General features: G+C 40.9%; 1 protein-coding gene across 1 annotated transcript in view; it reads right to left on the reverse strand.

Annotated features, from left to right (window-relative positions):
• The window catches only part of arb2a (ARB2 cotranscriptional regulator A), a 163,546-nt gene that overhangs the window by 80,724 nt on the left and 57,229 nt on the right, over positions 1-25,593 (reverse strand). Inside the window, exons 7-8 of the mRNA XM_005722361.1 lie at positions 21,228-21,443; positions 11,248-11,367 (exon numbers count right to left, since the gene is read on the reverse strand). Coding sequence (XP_005722418.1) covers positions 11,248-11,367; positions 21,228-21,443 — 336 coding nt within the window. The remainder of the gene's footprint in view (positions 1-11,247; positions 11,368-21,227; positions 21,444-25,593) is intronic.

Raw genomic sequence — 25,593 nt, forward strand, 5'->3', positions numbered from 1 at the left:
CTCTAGTCAAAATGCCCGGGACGATTTTTTTGTCCCAGTCCAGCTCTGTATGCAGCTCATCTGCAGTCTGGTGTTACCTACATCTTCCTATTCAGAAGGCAGAATTTCCGAGTTCTGAGTACAATCGAAAGCACCACGACTGCAGTTTTTATGTTGGATGTAAAAAGCAGGCTAGGATAGAATCAGGCGTGGGATTTCTCTCGTGGAAATGTGCACATTATTTTTTCCTTTCTATTGGTAGGTGGCACAGTGCACTTGTGGCAAGTAAGCAAGCTAGAAGACTGGCAATCTTGCTGGGTATCCAGTTACGGAAGCAACACATTAACAAGAGAATTCTGAGTAAAACCAAAGTTACTTTCCCTAGTAACTAGTTACTCTGAAAGTAACGAGTAGCTTGAAGTAACTGAGTTACTTTTGATAGAAGTAACTAGTAATGTAACTAAGTTACTAATTTAAAGTAACTTACCCAACACTGCTCATAAGATATCAACTACTAACTAGTTAGCTGGCCAGTTAGTGGTAGCTACCAATAAGACAGTTTGAAAGACAAACTAAAAAGTATATCAGATGCTAGCAGAAAACAGGAAAGAAGAAGGTAAAAAAGTCAACAGGCAACTGGGAGCAACTGTTTTCTAGGAAGGTTCTTGGTAACTGAAGTCATTTAGACTACTTCTCGTCTGCTTACTGTTGTAAACAATCTGACTAAAGTGAGAAAGGCAGTTTAATCTAGAGGCAAAAAATATCCCTATTTTTACATTTATGCTCCTGAGATCTCGATTAACCTGCAACTTCAAAACAATAAAACAACATAATTAATAATGAAGGAAATTAAAAGCAAACCTAGGAAGCAAACAAAAAACGAATCTATCACAAAATCAATTACCCTTGATATTATTGAAGGAATAGCACAAGAGACATAAGAGGTAAGTATTTTCAACCCCCCACTCTTCACTAACACCACAAATGCAATCTAGAACCCAAAGATGCTCCTGAAACATAGAGAGAAATACCAACAAAGGTGAGAATAATGGCGACGTATTGAAGGGAATACTTCACAAAGCCTATTGTGTGAGTATCCTTTTCAGGCAGCAAACCCGCTGTAATTTGGTCTGCGTCATCTGCCTCTAGTCACAATGCAGCACTACAGCTTTGAAATGGATGGCAAATGAAGGCCATTTGTACATAATCACAGCAGATAGAAGAATTCAGGGGCCCTACAATGTGTTGTTGAGGTGGAAAGAAAGACCTTGGTCTATCTGTGGCAACCAGCACAGCTAAGGTTTTGGCAAGGGGGGTCTTTTTTTTTCCAGAAACAAGCAAATCAATTCAAATCAAATCAGCTTGCTAGCCGTGACATTTAAACAGTTCAATTTACATCCTTATGTTAAGAGGAGAGGCGCTCTCTAAGATCCTATTCATTCACAAAGAAATTAGACGGCTGTATTTCAGCCGCTTAATAGAGCAAATATGCTGTAGTTGTACAGAGGAAGAAACCATATCTTTTCATGGCACACAAAGGGCCAGGCATTGTCTGTCATTACGACCAGACCACAAAAACACACAGAGAGATAATATACATAATATAGACAGGACAAGAAAACAGCGCCATGCATTAACACGTACGTGCACACCCAAGTGCGCACCAAAACACACACACACATCCAATTACACATGCACACTTTGTCAGTGGAGATGGTGTATGTCCTGAGGGCTGCTGTCCTGCCGTGCAGGCTGGCAGGCACTTTTGTCGTGGTGGTCCTTTTGTTTCACATCAAACAAAACGCCACAGCTTTGCATACGGCTCCACTAATTTCTGCTAGTGTGCCCCAGCCATTTATCATTGCCTCTCACCCTCTCCTCCTCTCTTGTCCTCTCCTCTCCTAACGTGGCGCTGATAGCTGCTCTCTTAACCAAGCTGTTCTGCTCAGGACGATACAGGCTTCTCCAGGCAAAGGCTGAGACGCACAGAAGTGTGCATGTACATACGTGCAAGCACATAAACAAACATGCAACCAGACAAACACAGAGCCCGTGCAGAAGACACAGAATCACGCGCGCACACATATAAGCACAAGCAGACAGACATACATGCAGGAAACTGCTCTACAACTGCACCGCTTGCAAGCCCGCCAGCTATGGAGAACCTTGAGATAAAAACAAACCTTCTCTTCATCCCCTCCAGAAGCAAGAGACAGGCAAGCACTTAGAGTTTCGAAGGCAGGCGAGACGTGCATACAGCATTGGATGAGGGGATTTTCGAATGGACGACTTCAGAGCAGAGATTTTGTCAACAAATTTAAGTGATTTTTGCTTGTGTGTTCATGAGCACAGGTGAAGGTTGCGCCGGCCTTAAAGAGTCTTTCAGATAAATCTAAATGTGGAGTGTAGCTTGACACTGTTTAAAGGAAGGCTCCAACAGTTTTGGAGAAATCGACTTGTTTGCTGGCTGACTGGGATTTATATAATGCAATAAGATCGGTATCAATTTTACCTCAGTGCACGCATGCATGGCTGCAGCGAGAAAAACACCCAAGTACTGACCAAAGAGAAGACATCCAATAATATCATATTTGTGCTATGTTAGCTAACATGGCCATCACCAATACATCTGAGAATCAGCTGAGCTTTGTCAAGAGTTAAGAAAGCGTGAAATGCCAAGACACTTAAACTGAGCTCCATGCAGTTATTTTGCTAAGTAGCCGAATAATAAACAATTACAGTTCATGAGCTAACATATATAACCCTGAGCACCTTAAACTATGATGTCATGTAAAGAATATATATATATGTATATAATTTTTTTTTTTTTAAGTGGCAGTGAGAATACCCACATTATTGCTTCTTGGCTAAAAAATAAACATTAAGATACTATACTGATAAGAAATGAAGATAAATTCAAAACTAGCTTTAGATCAGAAATTCATTTTAAGTAACTAACCCTTTAATCCTCTTGTTGTTGTACCATTTAATCACACATTCAGATAACAGTCAGGTGGATTTGACCAATTCATGCAGTCATTTTTCACACACTATAAATGTGGCTGAGTCTCAAGTTTCCAGCAGAACAATGCCAACAAAGTAGCACTGGAGTAGTGAGAAACATGGCATGAGAACTAATTAAATGCATCACAAAAAGAATAGAGGGGCTTCCTCAGCGTCAGATAGTGGCTCGTGTGACTGTTTATGAGAAAGGCAGTGAAGGACACTTAAACACTTTGTGGAAATTACATCAGTTGTTTCCAAGGCAGAGCAAAAGTGACCATACCATCAATCATACCAATATATTGTTTTGTTTTGCAGCAGGTGAAAAAAATATTGAATTTTCACACAAGTTTCAAATCATAAAAGTATTCTTCAAAATTGAATCTAGTAGTGTTTCAGAAGGACAAAAAGTGGTTTCCAAACCGCTGCTTGGAAAAGTAAAGCAAGACCAAATACTTTGGATGGGCTAAGATAAGAATTTTGAAGTGGCTAACTGGAAAAAAAAATCACATTTACTGATGAACACAATTTTAGATTTATGGAAGTAACAGAACTGGCAATAAAACACAATGGGGGAATACTAAAGCCTAGGAAGGTTGGCACTGGATATTTTTACTGAAATGACTCCATCCTGGCCAAGGAAAAATAACACTTCATTCTCAAAAAAAATGTCCTCTCTTTAGCATCTTAGTTGAGTAAGATTAATTCTGCAGCAACACAATGAACCTAAGCATACCTCCAAACATTACAAAAACTGTTCGAGGACCACAAAGAATCCAAACTTGGCAACTGTGATGGATTTTCTAGCATGGTCACCTCAACCCACTGAACAGTTTTAAAAGTACAAAAACTGAGAACGCCAAGAATTTGTGACATCACAAAAAGCTTTTAGGAACACACAAAAATCTGGCTGAAAAAACATGGATCATCTTTTTCACAAAAATGCTTTAGGGGCACTGAATATTAAGACATTCTAAATGTACATGAGCCAATTTTTCATTCAAACTGCATGCTGATATTATAATGTATCATTAGAATACACTCATGTAAAAGTATCATTATTATCTATTCCAGAGTTTTAAAATGGGTAACAACAGGAAACAGGATTGTTTGCAAAACACCTGTTACCACATTCCAGACACCTGTCTGGGTCCAGCCCTGCTGATCGCCACAGGCAGGGCAGGACCTGACATGTCAAATATAGTATTGTAAAGATGATTGCGTACAAGTTCAAAGATTTCAAAAAAGAAGCAAGAAACCTAAAGCCTGAGAATGCAAGTGCTCTTAATCATACTTCCAACTTATAAATTCAAATCTCTATACCACGATGTGCAGCAAACAATGCTTACTGTGCTATAAAAATTAGGTCCATAAGGAGGGGATAAAAAAACCCTCAAGCAACCCTTCCCACATCTGACACCCAGCCACAACTTATATAAAACTGCACAAACAATTACCACCCAGAGAGAGAACTTAAATATATTTGTATATTATGTATATTTACTGCAGATGGAAACAGGTGGCCGTAAACAGAAAGTGTACTCGAAGATATTCTGCAAGCATGTAATGTATGTATGTGCTATATTCAAAGAGGGCACTTAAAATCTGTAACCATGTTTTTGAGGGGCTGTTGTGGTGGCTGGCTGGTTGTCTGGTTGGCACCCACACATTTGTGTACTAGGAGACAGATGCATTCTTACATAAGACCTTATATAATGATGCCCTGTCCTATCCAATAAGAGTGCTCCTTTTTCACTCTGTGAGCGGGAAGGTTAGTGTGGGTTAGACAACCCTTCCTCAACAGAACCACCACCACTTACACTTACACATCCACCCCCCTAACTCCTGGCAACGAAAAATAATGAAAAAAACAAGCCGAGCGGAGGGAGAGATGGATGCAGGTCCTTCACATCCTGTATGGCTCTATCTCCTCTGTCCATTCCTTTTTTTCTGGTTTGGTGTGAGATAATGTCCTAATCACAATGGAAATGTGGAACCCAAACAAGCAGGGTCGTGTGTGTTTGTATGTGTGTGCATGACATGGAGACGGAGAGAAAGAAATAGTACTCCACAGCTGGGCTAAAAACTTCTATTATGTAGTTACTGTACAAGAGCTGGACTAAGGACAAGGAATCTAGGACAGCAGCTGAGGGAACACGATCCATATTTCTTTAAAACGATACAGCTGACAGACAACAAGAAGGGGCAGGGTGGAGCAGGGTGGAACAGGCTGGCCAAGCATCACAGCAAGTGTCAGAGCCTAGGGACTCTGAAAGAGAAACTGAGGAGCAGTGAACAGAGATGGATGGATGGATTCTGTGATCGCTTAAGGACACAGAGTGAAAACGGTAGGGCAAAGTGCAGAAAGAGCAACTATGTTCCTCCCTGTAGCACAAGCTTCTCTGTCTCTCAATCAGAGGCAGTTACTTACTGTTTGATATATCTATAATTGGTCAGCACACACTGTGAAAGGTTTTAAAAGAATTGAATTGCAGTGAAACACTTGCGTGCTCTAAACAGGGGCTAACATTCTTGGCTACACAGGGAGCGAGCGGGAGAAATTAATGGCAGGCCTTTTTGAAGTGCTTGATCAGAAATGTATTTATTAACTGCAAAGGGGAATAGTAATTAACCCACAGACAACTTGTTTTCTCTCGGTCTTCTCATGTGTCAAATGGTTCTTCCCACAAGGCCCCAGTCTCCACTTGCCAGCTCACACACACACACACACACAGACACACACACACACACACACACACGCACACCTCCCATCACATCCCACTGGACTACTTTCACTTCAATTAAGCAGACTGTGTGCAAGCATGTATATGTATGTGTGTGCATGCTTGTGGGTAAGAGATTGCAATAACAAGTAAGAAATACATAGTGGCTGATTTAAATCCCATGTGTATATTTTTATGTTATTTCTGTAGTACATTCCTTGAAGCAGAGAAAAGTCTAGAAAAAAAATCACAACAGTGCTCTGTACTGTATATGGGCTCTGCGTGTGTGTGTGTTTGTGTGTATATAGTGGTTAGAACTGTTGCCTGACAGCAGAAAAGTCCTGGGTTTGAATCCACCGACCAGCTGGTCCCATTCTATGTGGAGTTTGCATGCTCTCCTTGTACTTGCGTGGGTTCTCTCCGGGTACTCCAGCTTCCTCCCACAGTCCAAAGACATGCATGGATTAGATTAATTAGCAATTCTAAATTGGCCAAAGGTGTGAATGCAAGCGTGAACGGTTGTCTGTTTCTCTGTGTTAGCCCTGTGATAGACTGGTAACCTGCCCAGAGTGTACCCCGCCTTTCACCCATGACAGCTGGCATAGGCTCCAGGCCCAATGGGGCACTGGATTGAATATATATATACACTACCAGTCAAAAGTTTTTTGTCTTTATTTTTACTACTATCTATATTGTAGATACAGACTGAAGACATCAAATATATGAAGCAAGATATATGGAATTATGTATTATATCTCAGTGAGCTTCATGATGCAGTCTCCTGAAATGGTTTTCACTTCACAGGTGTGTCTTGTCAGGGTTCATTTGTGGAGTTTCTTGCCTTCTTAATGGGGTTGCGGCAATCAGTTGTGTTGTGAAGTCAGGATGGTACACAGCTGACAGCCCGATTTGACAACTGTTAGAATTCATATTATGGCAAGAACCAATCAGCTAAGTAAAGAGAAATGACAGTCCATCATTACTTTAAGAACTGAAGGTCAGTCAGTCTGGAAAGCCGCCCCAGGAAAGACCAAGAATCACCTCTGCTGCTGAGGATAAATTCCTCTAAGACACCAGCCTCAGAAATCGCAAGTTAAGAGCACCTCAGATTAGAGCCCAGTTAAATGCCACACAGAGTGTAAGTAGCAGACACGTCTGTACATCAACTGTTCAGAGGAGACTGTGTGAATCAGGTCTTTATGGTCAAATAGCTGCTAAGAAACCACTATTAAGGAAAAGCAACAAGCAAAAGAGATTTTTTTTAGCCAAGAAGCACAAGAAATGGACATTAGAGCAGTGGAAATCTGTGCTTTGGGCTCATGAGTCCAAATTTGAGATCTTCAACTCACTGTGTCTTTGTGCAATGCAGAAAAAGTGAACGGATGGTCTCTACATGCATGGTTCCCACCGTGAAGCAAGCAAGGAGGATGTGTGATGGTGTGGGGGTGCTTTGCTGGTGACACTGTTGGGGATTTATTCAAAATTGAAAGCACACTGAACCAGCATGGCTACCACAGCATGCCATCCCATCCGGTTTGCCTTTATAAATGATAGTCCACATCATTTATTTTTCAACAGGACAACGACCCCAAACAAACCTCCCGGCTATCTAACCAAGAAGAAGAGTGATGGAGTGCTGCGCCAGATAACATAGCCCCCACAGTCAATTGACTTAAACCCTATCGAGATGGTTTGGGATGAGATGGACCACAAAGTAAAGGCAAAGTTCCAACAAGTGCTTCGGCATCTCTGGGAACTCCTTCAAGGACTACGCCATGAAGCTCATCAAGAGGATGCCAAGAGTGTGCAAAGCAGAGCAAAGCGTGGCTATTTTAAAGAGTCTAAAATATAAACATGTTTTGAGCTAACACACCCATAACAGAAATCCACAAGATTTAACTCAACTGGATGACAGCAGAATTCTGTTTTGATCTCTGATCAAAAGATGCCTCTGTGAATGTAAATATGGACAATATAAGAAAAGTCCAATCTCACTAGAAAATACTGTCTAATATTGGAATAAAACCTTTTGGACAGGTGAAACCAAGGTGATCGCACAACAGATTGAGGTAAGGATAAGAGTTTTCATAGCTGTTTTCAAACATGAAATCTGGAAAATGTCATGAACCATGCTGGAACACTGCAAACAACGGTTATGTTTTTATTACTGGTAATATGGTTTAGTACACTATAGAAGACACGCAATGCCTACCTACTGTGAACTTACTAAAGCATTACCTACGTGATTCTCACTTCACTACAAATGCCTGCAATCGAACATCACACGGGTTTTTGTGTAGCTGGCCTGTTAAAGACAAATGTCTGAAACAGCTGGATCAGGCATTTGTGGTCACATGCACCTCCATCACGTAATGTCTAGAAAGTTAAAGTCTGCACTGCATGTGTGAAAATGGCCAATGTCAAACATGGTGGAGGTCCAAATAAAATCTGGACTTGATTTGACGTGTTTGTATTAGTGTCGAGATGAGGTCAAGAGCATTTGACATTTAAAGGCATAAACTACGATGGTCTCAGCAGAAACTTGATAAGAACACCCTGACACAAAAAGGGAACACAAGAATCTTTCAAGTGTCTGTTTTAATGTTGTTTTCCCCCATACTGCATCTGGTATATGCTAATTATTCATACTGTATATGCACATCATATATATGCATGTTTTGTACATCACAAAAGCACACAGCCTCGCAAAGAGTGTCTGAGTGAAAGAAACACAGAAAGACAGAAAGATTCAAATCGAGAGAAAAGCTAGTGTTCGTCACACAGTGAAAAAGCCCAAGAGATTGTGAAGCTGTCACAGACAAAACAGTGCATGAATATTTAGCAGCCAAATTAAAATTACAAAATACAAAACAAAAAAAGAGTAGGTGAAAGGAAAACAAAGAAAATAAAACATCCCTGAAAACACCAGTGGGAGAAGTGGCCACCTTTCATCCCCCCATGAAAGGCCCTATCCTCTTAGCTTCTTTCCTCCTCTCCTTCCTGAGTAAAAAGGAGAGATATAATAATATTGGTTGTACTGAGTCTAACAGCGATTCCCCAGATCAAGAAACCTGCAGCAAAATAAACCCTGCTCTCAGATCATAGAAAGGCCTGCAAACACAATTAGCGCAATGTGTTAGTTAGCAAGCTTCTTAAATTGCAGTCCAAACTAACCATAATCATATTTTGACAGTTAATGCAACTAATCACTGTTTCTAAGAATAAAGCCATATTTACACATGTACTGCAACTCTGAGTCTTTCTATACGCTAGAAAGACTGCTTTGAGTACAGGAATAGTCAGAAATAGTCAAAGTTAGTACTTAAGAAGTACTCAAGTAATGATACAGGTACTAATAATAGCATGCTCTTATGATGAAAACAGTGTATTACTCAAATATTAGTAAAGGCACTTTTTGATTTCTCTGGGATGAAAACCAAACAAGAAATAGTACCTAAGCTTGGCTCTTAAATGCTATTATGGCTTGGGAAGGATAACCCACTAATATTGCATTTATTATCTGCACATAACCTTCATTATTGCAGTTGGTAACTCTCACTAAAACACTTACAAAAGAGTTGGATCATTATTATGCGATGCACAATCCATAGTAAATTTAAGACTAGAAAATAAAACATTAACCTCAGAGGCCTTAGTCTAAACCTCAAAAGACACATTGTAGGCCCATTTAGCTGAAGGGCCGGGTTATAAAGGTAAGAAGCTAGCCAAACGTTTATTTTCAACCTCTCCTTTGAATCATTCATTCTGTCAAATTCTCTTCCCTCCCACCATCTTTTGACCTATCTACTGTCACTCTTAAGGTCACTCTTAAGGTGGAGAGATCTACATGCTGCACAGCAGATCTCACTTTTGTTGGACTGCTATTCTTTCCTTATCAAGACAACTTTCCCTTCTTTCCCTCCTGTTCTTGATGTGCAGAGAAGTACCCAAAGATAGTGATGAAGCAGATTGTCTAAAAAGGTAAAATGAATTAAATAGTTGTAGTAGTTTCTTTCTCAAAGAGACTACACACTTTTATTCTTAATCTTTTGACCAAGCTTCACACATCGCCAGCCTGGTGTCTGTATTCCTGCGGAGGCCAATGCTAACATCACTGTGTATTTGTCTTTACAGTGCTGTGAACAAGTATTTACCCCCTTTTTTATATCTTACTTTTTGCATAGTTGTAACAATAAAACATATCAGATCATTAAAGAAACTTTAATAGTGGACAAAGATGACAAATACAAAATGCAGTTTTTAAATTATGATTTTATTTATTAACCGAAAAAAGTGATGCAAACCTAACTGGCCCTATATGAAAAAGCAAATGCCCCCTAAACTGGTTGTGCCACGAACTGCAATCAAGCATCTGCAATAATATACAGCATTTGAAATTTCCCCCCATCTTCTTTGCAAAGTTGTTTAATTCAGCCACATTGGAAGGTTTTCCCCTGTCCGTTCATGCCAAAGCATTTCAATTGTATTTCTGTGTGGACTTTAAATAACCTTCCAAAACCTTCTTTTTTCTTTTCTTCAGGGCACAAACTGACATTCTCCTTCGGCAATTTCCGGTAGAGAGCAGAATTCGTGGTTAAATATATTACTGCAAGTTGTCCAGGTCTTGAAGGAGCAAAGCAGCCCCCGACCATCAGACTACCATGTCTGAATGTTACAACGGAACGTAATGGTGACTCAAACCTTTCAGAAGGTTCAGCATTTGTCTCGTCAGTCCAGAGAATATTTTCCCAAAAGTCTTGAGGATCATTAAGGTGCTTTTTTTGGCAAACGTGAGATGAGCCTTTATGTTCTTTTTGATCAGCGGTGGTTTTTACTTTAGAACTCTCTCATGGATGCCATTTTTTGCCCAGTCTCTTCCTTATTGTCGAATCATGAACTCTGAAATTAACTGAGGCAAGTGAGGCCTGCAGTTATTTAGATGTTCTGGGTTCTTTTGGGAACTCCTGGATAAGTCATCATTACGCTCTTGGGTTCGCCACCGTTGTCTCTATTTGTGAACAATGGCTCTCATCATGGTTCAGTGGAGTCCCAAAGCCTCAGAAATGGCCTTGTAACCCTCTCAGACTAACAGATGTCAAGGATTCTGTTTGACTTTGTTTCTCGGGATGTGTTGCTTTTTCAGATCTTCTAGCCAATTTTATTTTGTCAGACAGGTTCTATTTAAGTGATTTTTTTTATTCAAAAGGGCAGTAAGTAATCAGACCTGGGTGTGGCTAGTGAAATAAAAAATAAAGGTACTTTTTTACATAGAGTTAGATATGTTTGGATAACTTTTGGTCCCTCAATTTTACTCTAGTTATTGTTTATCATTTACATGTGAAAAATCTTCAAAAAAGAAATCAGGAAGAGCAGGAAATACATTTTCACAGCACTGTATTATTGTGTGTGTGTTCGAGAATAAGTAGTGTAAGGGTCAAACACGTACAATAGTGTTTGTGTTAACAGGAGTGTATTGTCCATTTCAGTGCATGCTTTTGTTGGTAGGAGGTAGAAAAGACAAGCGGAAAACTAAAACACTCACCAGCTCAACGAAAGACAGTCCTCCATAGCTATGGGCCATGATGAAGACATTCTTGGCTGCGGCTTTGGACACAAAGTGGTCCCACACGTACAGCACATGTTCCTCTGAGGAGCCGTTTTCCTGCAAGACAAAAAATATGCTTTGTCATATCCACAACAAAGACAATTCAAAGAAATCCTTGACGCTTGAAGGCTACCGACAAACTCCAGTTGTGCAACTACAAAACATTTAAGAAGGGTCTAGCCAATGACAATGAAGCATCAATAGAGTTATTAAACTCTATTGATGCTTTAATGCTACAGCATCAAAACCTGCCCCTCTAGGCCCAGCCAAAAAGAGAGAAATTCAAAAGAAAAGTGGATGTAGCCTGAGGTGATTTCTACAAAGAGCCACACTTCAACAGATCAATAAGTCTTGCATATTGCAAATGCCCTAAATGTAAAACTCAATAGGCAGGATGACGTAACATTTAAATCTTAATTTGTACCCCGTTGCTGAATCAATGGTCCATCTAAACACCAGTAGAGGCATAATGGGAAGACACCAGGGCAAGGTCAAAAAAAAAAAAAAAGACGACAGAGAGGAGACATATGCACGTACACACAAAACACACACTCAAGCACAATGCTGTACCACAAATAAATTCCCCTACATCTTTTCTCAATCTCATCTGCATGTATACAGTTGTGCGCGCACACGCACACACATGTGCAGTAACACGCAACCAGAAGACATGTTTAATTAACCTGAGACGTAAGTGCTTATCTGGGACTGGAAAGAACAATAGCAAGTGTACAGCTGCGAAAAGGGCAACCATTAATGAACTTGTGACATTGATTCCAGACTTTGATTTTCTATCAGGCTGTCTGGTTCACAACAGAAATCAACAGCGCATTCGCACAAGAGGTTACACTGCACAAGAAACTGTGTTAACTGAAGACACCTGTATCCTGCGATTCAACAACAAGAGAAACTGTAGCCATACGAAACGCAAACCTGATTATTTACACGCATACTTCTCTTAATTGGCACGCTTATGCATACAGAAATAATATCCTAAAGTAAACAAACACACGGCTTGTTGGAGAAGAAATCCGCATCTGTTAATCGAGAGTCAAACTGTTCAATCAAACTCAAAAAAGTAATTAGCAATTTTATGGTAAAGGACAGAGGAGATATCTTAAGAGACCATCCTTTTACTTAACGCAATTCTGCTTTCATTGTGTGAGGACACTGTATTATGTCAGACAGATAATTACTTCAATATTCAAGGTGGTAACTGAGAAGAATGTGCTCAACACACAACTCGTACACACACACTGCAGACAAAGATGTGGTTTAAAGTTTAGTTTTAGTACAAAGTAATCGAGCTTGTGATTTGATTCAATGGTTTCACTCACGTGCATCAGTGTGTGCAAGTCTGTGTGCGGTTGTAGTATTTGATGATGTGCTGATGTGTGTTTTTGTTGCCGTGTTTGTCTAGAGGTAAATTAACCTGTCAGAGTGTTTGTGTTTGCGCTAGATTAGCATGAGGGGGGTTGTAGTGTCAGCACCAACCTCCATTCACAGAGCGTGATGCAAGAGCAGGCAACTTCACTCTGCCCTGCCCTTCTGCCATCAGGGCTATGCCTTTACTTTTCACGCATTCATGTGTATGTGGTCTCCGGCATGTACGCGGCGGCTGGCTGAAGAAGAGTTGTCTGTCTGAAAGGCTGTGACATCAAAGCCCTTTGAAGTCTCCCTCTTCTCTTCTCCACCATGTCGCCCTTCATCTATGAAGCCCATTTTATTAGCCTGCCTCCTTTTTTCACTCTTCCCTTCTCTTCTACCTTCTTTTCTCCTTCACTGATGCCACCTGTTCTTCTTCACACTCATTTGTCTCATATTTTATCACTTCTCCACCCAAGGTTCACTGACATAGAGACATTAGACATGGCTTGCTGTTCTATGTAGCACACATACCAACGCCTAAACAAGTCCAAAAGTGCTGTTATCAATAGGGCAAAACCTGGCTATGAGTAAAACTGACACGATATTAGTTTTTTGCCCATGTGAGGACAAGATAAATGTCTTTATTTGTTCCTATACTATGACTCATAATTTTGGAAAACACTGCAGGATTTAACATGCGGTGGTGTGTTCCTGACTCCTTCACCTAACCTCACGCACACACAAATTTGCACATACAGTCTTTGCCTTAGTATCAGGCAACTGTGACTGACTACCTGACATGACATCGTATTGAATTATCTAAACAACATTTGCATATTGTTGCAATTATCTCCTAGAGTTAATTTGCTGCAGTGGAGTCTGCTGCCCTGTGAGACTAGCTTCCCGTCACCAGCTCTCACACGGTATCTTAGTTTATTTATTTTCCAGAGATTTTTTTCCTCTGCCTTTGAGTGTGTGTATGTGTGCACATTCGTAGATCTGTGTGCATCTGCCAGTACTGTCAGAACAGCCTCCCCACTGCACACCTGTTGCCAGCACACTTCAACCATAGCTGTCAAGGGACATTTGAGAGTGTGTACAATGTGTTTACCACATATATAGGAATCCATACTGTCCCCTCAGTGAATATAAAGTACAAATCCGAACTCTAGACACCCAGGACAAAACAGTCTCCAGATGCTGAAAGACAGCTTTTTATCAGAAAGTTATAGAGAGTGAGAAAGGGAGTGAGAGAGAGATACATAACAGGAGTACAATTGTGTGTCTAGCAGAATTACTCAGTGAGAAGAGTTTGACGTGTACTTCCAGCTTCAAACTTGGAAATTACAAACCTTTACCACGCCAACATTCATCCAAATGCACCTACATCAATGATGTCAATAAAGTGCAATGTAGGTAGTGACACAACAAAGACTTTGAGAAACATTTAGGGAACTCCATGCTTAAAACATACTGTGTGCAAACTATTCACACACGTAAAAAAAAAAATACAAATGACTTCAATGAGTCAGCGAAACAAAATGTGGTTTTAGCCAAGATCCTGCTATGCAATCAGCAGAACACTGATTTCAAGTAATAAATTAGAGTAACATTATGCATGAAGATCTATCCCACTTTCAGTCCATAAGTGGTTCCAACTGTTAGCCCTCTGTTGAAAGTGTGCCTTCCAATTGTCTAGTTTCAAGAAATTGTTCAATTTAGCTCTTTCCATTACTTACACAATAAAGACTTACTCTCCAGTCAAAAGCCATACTTAATTGCAGGCACCCAAGAGTGTGCACACAACACACACATGTACCACAAACACACACAAACAGGCATGCTCCAGTACATTCACACAGATTGAAACTCGCGTTCTTCAAAAGTTTGTCCGGTCCAGTACTTGCCCTGTGTTTATTCAATGTAATGAGAAGCAGGGAGAGGAGAGCAGAAGAGAGGAGTGCACTGCAGCCAGAATAACAGCCTCAACGCCAACACAAACCCAGTGTCTGACCAACACAGGAAACAATGAATCTAACAACATCAACACACTCTGACAAACAACCACTGCAGACCTCCCTGCTCCTCCCTTCTGCTCCTCCTCTCCAGTCGTCCAAAAAGATAGCGGATGTCTGAGGAAGCTGAAATTTCAAGGTGGGAGACGGTGAGCAGTGTGGGCTGGAAGGAATCTAGTGGATAAGAGCCATTCTACTTTTTACACTCAAAAACCTTTCAGCAGAAGCCAGAAGTGTCAGGACAGTGTCACGGGGATCTCTAAACAACTTCATTGGGTTTAGACTCTTTTGCTTGGGCAGATACGGTTCCAGTCCCAAAAAAAAGTATAGGGAAAGACAGAGCACAGAGAAAGCTGAAGAATTATTTAAACGCAACAGAACGCACAGGTCACACAACAATGTCTTTCTGCAAAGGAAGAAGAAAAAAGAAATTAGTGAAATTACACAGGACTCTCGTACTCACTTTTGCTCTCTCACTGACAAGCAGAAACACAGTAAAGACTGGCTGACCAATCTCTCAGTCCCCTCATGCTCGCAGGCCACACACTGAGTAAACCAACCTGCAGCCCTAGTCATTACAGTCTTTAATATGTCCAGCTCAGTGCAGAACAGGATTGTTTTCATTTGGGCTAATGACTAAATATTAAATAAGCAATGTAGGTAATTACATGTTTGGTATTAGCAAAGAGGTTATTAGAATCAGTTAGTTTGTGTTTGTTTGTGAATGACTGCGTGCATGATTCTGTACATGTCTCTGCGCACACAATTAAATAGCGGACCTCTACGACACCTGTTTGCAATTGCATTCTAATCAATGTCTGGGACGTGCAGTCCTTTGCCATCGTTTTCCTGTTTTTTCTTCCCCTCCTGTATTTGTTTCATTCTTTTCTCTCTTTAAAGGCAGACAGAGAGCTCAGGCGAGCTGGAAGCTGTCTGGGAGCTGATGGGTCTGCTAGAGTGGGGGGAAAAGAAGGTATGGAGCAAATTAGCGGCAGAGATGGGAAAATAATGACTGTGGCATTGTAGGTAATTAGCAGGTATACTACCTATGGAGAGTTGGGAATATAATGATGCGAGAAAGAGACGGAGAAAAGGGAGAATGAGGTGAAAAACATGTGCAAGACTAACAAGGGGGGGAAGAGAGAGAAAGACAGAGAGAGAAATATATGTGTAGGTGTGTTACTTGACTTTGCAATGAGGGGATATACAGTGTAAGGGGGAAGAGAAAGAGTCAGAGAGAGAGAGAACGAGAGAGGGGGATGCCAGAGAAAGGAGCAAAACTACGGCGTACATGTCATCCCACGTTCAGATTAGCGTGCAGAGACTGTATACAATAAAATAGCATGACCTTGGTAGGGTCAGTCTGCTCTGACAATATTTGCCAGGGCATTGTTTCAAATCAATAACTCATTAACAAAGTACAAAGGAAGTTGCTGTGGGTTTGTGAGATTCTTTATTAGAAAAGAGCGTCTGCGGGCCAGAAAGGTCATCACTGTGACATCTTGGCTAGCCTCGTGCTGCCGCCAGGATTGTCAGGTGAAATTACTGCGAGTCATTAATTGACATAAGGCAAAGGAAAGCGGGCAGGCAGACAAGGCTGTGTTTGTTCCAGGATGACCCTGAGGTGCTGTGTGTGTGTGCGTATGTGAGCGTGTGTGTGTCTGACTATATCTTCATTCGGGTCAGCCAGTATCCACAACAGGGTTGTGTGCAAAGAGGGAAAGAAACAGAGACAGGGAGCTCAGTGGGTGGGGAGGTGTGAGCGAGGGCAGGATGGATGTGTTTGATGGTTGACCTGAGTAGAAGATTGGGAGCAGGGATCTGAGACCAGCTACACTTGTTCTGCCCCAAGCGAAGTCACAAACACACAGGTATGCATGCATGCACATATGCTGTGTACTAAATAAGTGCGCTCAGAATTGCACACACACACACACAAACCAACAGCGCTGAATCCAACAGACCTTCCCTTTTAAAACTTTGAGAAGTTAAAGCTAAACTGCCGTAAACAACTCTAATATAAAATAAAGTTAAAGTTAAAAATGCCACACGCAGCATACCTAAAAGACTTGGCTCATAAAAACAGATACACAAGCACACACATCAAAGCTCCTTCACTGCCACATTTACACGGACATACACACCCAAATGCAAAAGTGGCATCCAGCCAATTTGCTCTCTGCAGCAAGCTTGTGAGCTGCCCTCTTGCCCGGGTCATTGACCTCTCCTCTGACTAGGTTCAGAGGTTAATCAAGTCCCTACCTGTCCTTAGAAATGCTGAGCCTCACTTCTTGGCAAGGCTACAGATCAAAGGTCAGGTAAACTATGTCTGTATGACTGCTTGTGGACCACAAAATGGGGCAAATAGGTGAAGGTGACAAAGAGCAAAAATCCACAGAGAAACATGGTAGTACCGTGTCGCAATACAAATGTCAGACTGTGCACTTACGTGTTCACGTCTTAAGTTTATGATCGAGTTCTGGTGTGTTTGTGTGTAGATCTGCGTGCATGTACCTTAGAGAATTTGTAGTACAGCACGAACAGCAACTTCCTGAGCTAAAGAAGGGAGCCAACCAAAATGCCAAAACTTCAGTTCAAAACCACTGGCTCCTAAAACAAGTCTAACCCCATAGACTTCAATGCGCAAATCATCCAACTTTACAACTGAAATAAACACGTGACAACTCTGTAAAGTGTCATTTTTATAGAACCTAACTAAATTGTATTAAGGCATAAAATTAGAGGTGGGAATCACCAGACATCCCACCATATGATATTATCACAGTGCATCACTCAAAATAGAATATTTCTTTGTTTTTAAATGTTTTGAGCTATGCCAACTATTACAGTAGCATATATTGCAATTCATTAATTAAGCTCCTAGATACAAACAATGACCCCAGCTGATTGGTGTGGACAGCTACAACTGGAAATAATGGGCCTTCAGAAGCAAAACCTAGAAAAAGTAAATGTACCGACATACACAACACACTACGTGCATCCAAAAAGATCAGTAGTAGAAGACCCCTAGGTTATGTAAAAGATATCACCAAAAAATTAAAGATAAAACTTTTCTTAAAAAAACAAACAAACCTCCAGTTGCCACTATGCAGTTGCAAGTCTATAACGAGTGAAAAATATTAGAGAAGAGCACAAAGATATCATGGTGACAACTGAAGTTGCAGTGAATCTTATATAGCAAAAGTAAAGGAAAAGAAGGGATAGCCTCAATCTGAAACCCTAATTTCCTCTAGGAGTGAGGGCCTCTCTTTTTCCCTCTCTTTCTCAATATTTAAGAAATGTACAGCGTTGAAAGGAGAAACATAAAAACACGAAAACAGAAAGAAGGAAAAGCATTCAAGTCATTTATAAAAATAAGTGGTGCTTAAAGAAAGGCGAAGCTCTGTTTTTTGTCCTCTTTGCTCTTTTTTCCCCTTCTTCTTTCCAGGGCCTGCTGGCCTAATCCCAGCCAGCCAGCCTTGGGTGAACTCTTTGGAAGCTTCTTAAGCCCATGAATGTGCCTTTTGTTCCTGCCATTCCTCCGCTTGGCTGACAGAAAATAGCTAACTGGATTACTGCTAAAATTCAGAGTAAAGTGAACTCCCAAACTTCTATATGGTTAAGTGCTAAAAAAGTACCCCCCACCCGCTTCCCCTCCAGTATCCTCATCAGCATCCCTCCGATCAGACTTTCTATCCCTCCATGCCTCCCTGTGCCCTCTCTCTTTTTCTTTCTCCTCTACCAATATCCCCCTAAACATGGCCCATTGGTGTGTGATCTAGAGGAGCAGAGAAGAGAAGGATTAGATAAGGTTGAGAGGTTGCACACTATGAACCCAAGGCTAAAAAGTAAGAATCCTAAAAGCAGTTAAGAGCTTACCAATGTGTGTAAGGAAGCGTATTAATCAACTCAACTCTATCAGTGGGCTGCTGTGTATTTGTGTGTATCTGTCAATCTTTGTGAGTCAACTGGAAGGAAAAAAAGAGATGATAAACTGTAATTTCAGGAGCGTCACAAATATAAACTCAGAGCAAGACAGGTGTTATTTCAAGCTTAAGGTGCTTCTTCTGTCTTGTTGGGTGTCATGATATTGCCAGGACTAGAGGTTTATAGTTTGAATATGTGTCTTTCTGAATGGCTATGTGCAGGTGGTCTGCCAGCCCAGCGGGAGTAAGACTGTGAGGTGTAGCGAATACAAAGGTTGGTGAGTGAGTGTGTCTTGGGTGGGTGCTGTATAAAAAAAAAGATGAAAACAGCCCTGCTAAAGAGGTTTGATTTGATCCACCACCCACCTTGACCAACAGAGTTGAAGGAAAAAAGCGCACACAAGCACACACAAACACACTATCAGTTCTCTTTTCACCTTCTTTACTCTTTTGTCTGCTGGTATGTGTGAGCCTTTGCATATCTCCATGTGTGCATGTGACAGCTTGCTCTTGGACGGATAGAGGATGAGCAGTGGAGTAGTGATGTGGCGAAGGGAGGGGGTGGACAATAAAGGCGAGGTCATACATGCTAACATCCTGCTCACGTCTGGGTCAAAGGTCAAAATTCAAGAGGCACCAACACAGATCCTAACTGCTCACTCATTAATCGTGCAAAGACAAGTATATTTAGCAGCAAAATCTAAGTCCTGCTCAAGGTGAGTGAGTGAGTATGATATTGCTTTGTGAAGTGCTAAATCAATTAGCAATATACTTCAGTTGCCGAAAGTTTAATAGTTGAATAACAAAGGAAGTCAACATTGTGCTTGGTTTAAATGGAAGGTTTTCTTTTCCTTTTTTTCGGTCATTAATTATGTCGTCTGTCCTTGCTTTCATCTTGTTGGGATGGGGAATGTGAAGACTGTCCACTGCTTCATACTGCCTCCCCTCAATATATCTGACTGTGGCCAGCATGCATCACTGGGTAAGCAAGCAAAGCTGAATATAAGGACACAGAAATAATACTGCAGCTTACTTGTAGTAAAAGGAAAACTAAGTTGGGAGTGTAGTTTTGATCTAACTCTGCTAACATTACTTAGCGGTAAAGATCCCAGGCAAGAGGATGACAACAGAAAAAGAAGATACATACAAGTAGATACAAAAAAATTGAAATGGCGAAAGCAAGAGATCAGTTCATGATATGAAAATCATTCAAGCCTCAGCAGATACACGTGGTGTACAGCTATAAAATAAATCAATATAGAGCTGAGAGTAGATGCGGGTTTGTTTGGCACCATTATTAGAAATGACACGATGGATCATTTACAAAGATCTTCATGTCAGTGAGTGAGTTCATCGCTTGTATGATGAGGAAAGCAGCACACATGCAAAGTCTGATAGAGTAAGAGAGGACAGCAGCTAATTATACCTTATTAGAGCGTGTATAAAGGTACTGCTGGAAGGGTGGGGGGTGAGAAAAAGAAGCCCGTGATGACAGCTCACACACCGCCCGCTAGTCCCACAGCAGCCCTAACTCTTGTCAGACACCAGAGAGTGACGTCTTTCACACGCAGACACATGCACATACACTTACACACATGTACAAACACCACCCACATACACAAATGTACATCCATTGCTGCGATGCTACTGCCATCAACCAAATGAAGACTCATATAATCAGTGAGGGTGCTTTGCCTATATGAGACCCAGCCATGGAGCATGATCTTAATTTTTAAGATTTTACGCAATGACAAAAGGAAGTGAGGGACGAATGACAAAAAAAAGAAAAAGATAATTGGGCTGGACCCTGTTCAAGTGGCCAATGAATATTAAATTTGTCGGCAGGGGTCAAACAGAAGACATCAGAAGCTTTATGCAATGGGTCACTTCCTTTGTTTGACCACAAGGTAAACTGGCCAAGCTAGGCGCCTCGAGTGCTGCATATGAGCATGTGTGTGTTTATGTGTATTTGTATGTGTATGCATATGCGTATATGTATGATTAAGGGGTGCACAGTCAGTGTTGCACGATAAGAATGTTGCAGTGTGTTTGCACAGTGTGTGTTAGGGAGATAATAATCCCAGCGGTCAACAAGAGTGAAGGGCCAGAGCTGCACTGACCAGCCCACCATCTGAGAGGGGAAAAAAAGTGAGGGAAAGAGGGGGAGGAAGAAGGAGAAAGGGAGGTAGCCATGTGGTTAACACTTGCTCACTGAGAGGCGACTGGAGAACAGCCAACCTCTTCACACACAGGCTGACCACACAAGAGCCTCTCTTTCTCCCTCTGCCTTCCATCCTCCCTTCATCCCTTGTTACCTAACATATCCTTCCCTCACTTCCTTAGCTAGCTTCCTCCTCCCAGCTCCCCCTTGCCACATTTGTCTTTCGAAACTTAGCCAAATTCCTGCTATCCATTTTCTCACCTATGTCTTGCCTCCTACCTCCTCCTACGACCCTAGAACTGTCACTCTGTCCACCTCCACCATCATGTCTACATTTCATCAGCATCTATCATCTTTTCCTCTAGCCCTGGCTCTGCAAACACTTCCTTCCTGCCTTCCTTCTCTTTCCTCTCTCCATATCTTCATCGTTCCCTTTTTTGGACTTACTCGTATAAGAATCCGTTCTGTCTCAGTCTCTCTTTGTGGGTTACGGTATTTCTCATAAAATTCCTTCTTCTTTTTCCCCTCTTTATCGTCTTTGCGCTCCCTCTTTTCAGCAGGTTCGTCGGAGGTCTCCGTCGGAGAGGGCAGGGGAGACTTTGTCGGTTTTTCCACTTCCAAATAGTTCTCATTGGGGTTGAGCACCATCACGCCATAGCCCTCCTAAAACAAATAGGAAACATACATTTGTGTGTTAAATCCAAGGCACGAGCATCGTAAGATAGTTACCTTAAAGTGTTAAAAGTGTTGGATATTTTATCCATTAACACTATAACTATATGGTATTTGACTATTTCCGATTTACGTAAACCTTTTTAAAATAAAATATTTGTAAAAGAAAAAATAGAAATACAAATAGAGGCGATAACCTTTAATCTGCATTTATTTCTATAATATATCAATAAATAGATGCATCTTTGTAGACATGTATATACAGAAACATATGTGTGATAGGGGTGCAGATTTTTGTTTCCTCTTTTTCCAGATTTTTAGTTTCCAATATGTTGAGGTGTTTCGGTTATTTCGTTTTGTTTTGTCTCCATGATACAATTATGAACTGAATTAAAAAGTGATGAGAATTTAATGCTTTTTAGAACATGTTTCTTTTCTTTTCTTTTTTTTCTTGAGAAAAATCTGATAGTCCCTTTGTCAGGCCGACTAGGTAAGTAAACAGCAATATACATGTAACAATGCAGAGTAAACCACAAGAAAAAGAAGCTCACAAACATTCCTGTGTAATCTTGGTCTGGTAGTGGTTCGTAGTCTTTAACAAAGAGCCCAGCAGTGGATCTTTATGAGCAAATAATACCAACACGACACTTAAAAGACACAGATTGTGACATGACTCGGTGAAAAGATGCAAATCCAGACTGAAAGAAATGGCAGCGAAAGAGATAGAGGAGAGAATGTCACTGCAGGGACAAGCCTAAGGAGTAACTAGGGGATTGGAATTCAGTGATGGTGGTTTCAGTAAGTGAGTAGCATTTAGTGACTCCAAAGGCCATGTGTCACTTAATATCAGACCCAATCGATCCTACCATCACTCAGTGAAAGGCTTAGCTACAAATGTAAATATGACTTGAAACTTCTGCAGGCAGCACCGCAGATAAAAGTTGCATTAAGAAAAAAAACCTTAAGAAAGAATTACGGTTTTCACGCGAAAAGAAAATATTTGATTTACATAAAATGCCACAATAGTAAGGGCTTAAAAAGACTGGGAAAAGGAGAAGAAAGAGCCTATGTAGTTATTAAAAAAGAGAATAACAGAAGGGATGTGCTGCTATATGCACACTGTAGAGGAAAGGAAGTTTTTTTTTGTAGCCTAGTGACTTCTTCAACTTTGAAGCCATTTTAATTAACTGTGTTTATTGTCCTAAGCACTCTGAAACTAAAGCAGGAAATGGATGGATTCCTGTTTCACTTTGGGCTGGCTTTTCACACACAACCCCCATTGTGAACACACACACACACACACACACGCACACCCACCCCAAGGCCTAAACTTATGGGTGCAGGACTTTCTAACTGCACACCGACACAGACATGAACACTAAACTGTGGGACACTAAAGATATGTGTGTGACAAAAAGACCTTTAGGAGTTCTAAGAGAGGCAACTTCACCGGGCTTCCCCACAAATCGCCGTCACACACACTGCCTCCTCACAGCGACATGTCATCTATTCCTTAATAAGTGTTATTGCAATGTGCATGTCTTTTGTTGACGCAGCATGTGTGTGTCCCTCCTGTGCATATTGACATCAAACCTGCCACACACCCTTTCCCTTAGCACTTACCATGTGTTGACAATGGCGACTGACACTTTCTCACGTCTTCTGATTATTAAAATTAATCTTACGCTCACTCTTATTCAAATTCAAAGGTTCTTCTCTTCTATACAGATTTTTAATAGAAAAAACATTGTGTGAAGAAATCCAGACATTATTAAATAATTAATTATTATATATTATGTATATACATTTTTAAACTTATTAGCTTTTACATTTTAAACACCACAATAAATATATTTAGATAAATTTAAATAAATTTTCTTCTACGGTACATACTTCAGTTCAGTTTTGCTTTTTACTACAAGGCATAACAAGTCTGACATTAATGTAGGAAGTGGTTTATATTAAAAAAAAATATATAGATGATGCTTCCAAATCTGTATTTAATCACTTTCTATGTGTGCGTATATGCATGTACAGCATGAGTAAAGTTTAAGAGGTAATAAATGAGTTTCTATTAGCAAGATTAAATTTAGGCTTCAGACATCACAGAGACATCTGCACGCAAGAAGTTTAGACAGACCAGAACATTCAAGCAGATGAATTACCAGATGAAAAAAACAACAGAAGCCGGTGAGGGTAAAAGAGAGCAGTGAAGACAGAGAGATATACAGATGGATTATAAAAGGATAAGACCGAAATAGACAGAGAAGGAAGGAGAAGCAGAGAGATGTACTCTAGGCCGATAGACACCAGCTTTGTGCCACTGCCCACTGGTGGTAGTCTGATAAAATAACTGACAAGACCAGTTCAGCCTATGGGAGCAATTTCATTACTAAAAACTAATACTAATTATATTATGAACAATTTTCAGGGTAATACACTGCAGTACATCAAACTCACCTAATAGAATCTGAACAATATACATGAAATAAAAAGATCAATCTTTATCATATTATCATCTTTAAAATACAACCGAGAATGTGCAAGCTCTGTAAACTTTAACGTTTATGGCAGTGTTATTGGATTAGACTGGATGATGGTTAACAGGTGTCTCTTATAAAGTATAACAAGGCTGAAGGAGAAGAATACAAATGTAGACTGAAAGATATATAACATTTGAAGTGTATAAAACAACATGAGTCCAATGGGGCTGCCCATTTTTCTCTTACCTAAATCCCAGTTCACAAGGCCAAAAGTTAATGGTTTAGCAACAGTGGCGCACGTGTTCTAATGGTAGCCCTATGGCTTATAACCCTTTTTAGTCTTCAGTGCTCTTACCCCAACTCTTACTGGTCAATAATGCTCCCCAGACTTAAACACACAAATGTCAACCTCAAGTAGCCCAGTCCTGAGCCTTTAGTGTCCTTATGGTAACCCCGAGTGCCCTATAGCCTTTGCTTTGGAGAGGTAACAACACCTACCCAACCTAACATTACTAACCCCTTTCAGTTGGCCAGTCACCCAGAAGAACATTGCTGTAAAGGCGACCAGTGTCGTTGGCGTTCTTAGTCTGGAGGAGCTGGGCCGCCAAGTTCACCTCTATGTCGGAAACCATCATTCATTTGAACACTAAGAGGTCTGCTTTGATGTCAGGGCAACAGTGCTTTCCCTGTCCAGTCATTTCCTCCTCTTATTGTTGTCTCCATCAACAAAATATATGACTCTGAGCTCTGCGGGTGGAGAGGACAAGTAGATTTTTTTGTGCTTATTTTACTTTAATAGAATTAATTTTAGGTTTGATTCTACTTCTTTTCTTTCTTTAACTTCCAGATACAACTAATTACTGCGACCCCACGACTGGATATAATAAATTCACTTCCCTAGAAAATACATGTTTTGTAAGAAAAATAGGGTATTCAAATTAAAAAGCAGAGTATCAATGATGTCCTCATGTATCACAGGATAAGTTTTTCATAAAAAGCTGTGTATCATCTAAATGTGTGCAGCTTTTTTTTTTGTGAAAACCAAATATATGGAGATATGTCTTTCTGTCTTTTCGCAGCTTCTTAGCTACCGCTAAGTCCAACTACTCCCCATCATTCACACAACACCCGGCCGTGGAAAAACTGATCTTTGTATTGTGATGTGCTGTCAAAGTGTGAATCTTACACAAATGCACATTGCCAAACGTTGGGTCACCCTGCCTTTTTATCACTAAATCTCTCTCACACACATTGCTAACACTAGGTCACTCCCTTTGTCCTACACGAGCACACACTGTCTCGAAGAAAACAGACAGAGACTCGTACGCTCCTCTAGAATTCGGTCAGTCTTGCCTTTCTGCTGTAGTATGCAGCCTAAGTCTCTTCCCATGCCCCGCAGGTGCCCCTGTGCCACCACCACACTGAGCCCCTGCCCTGGGGCCAGCGGTCAAGAGGATCACCCCGACCCCTGTGAGAGGGGGGGCACCCCGACCTCATCACCTCGCTCTGGATGCTCCTTAGCTCTCCTTTGTCGGCCTGTCCCACACCAGATAGCACAACAAAGGCTGCCGCTGCTACGGAAACCAGGGCTCGACTCATCATCATGATGAAACCTCCATCATCTCATCAAACAAAGCAATGCTTTAAATGCAAAAAAA

This window comes from Pundamilia nyererei, unplaced genomic scaffold, assembly GCF_000239375.1.
Source record: "Pundamilia nyererei isolate P.nyererei 1_Seehausen unplaced genomic scaffold, PunNye1.0 scaffold00006, whole genome shotgun sequence".
NCBI lineage: Eukaryota > Metazoa > Chordata > Actinopteri > Cichliformes > Cichlidae > Pundamilia > Pundamilia nyererei.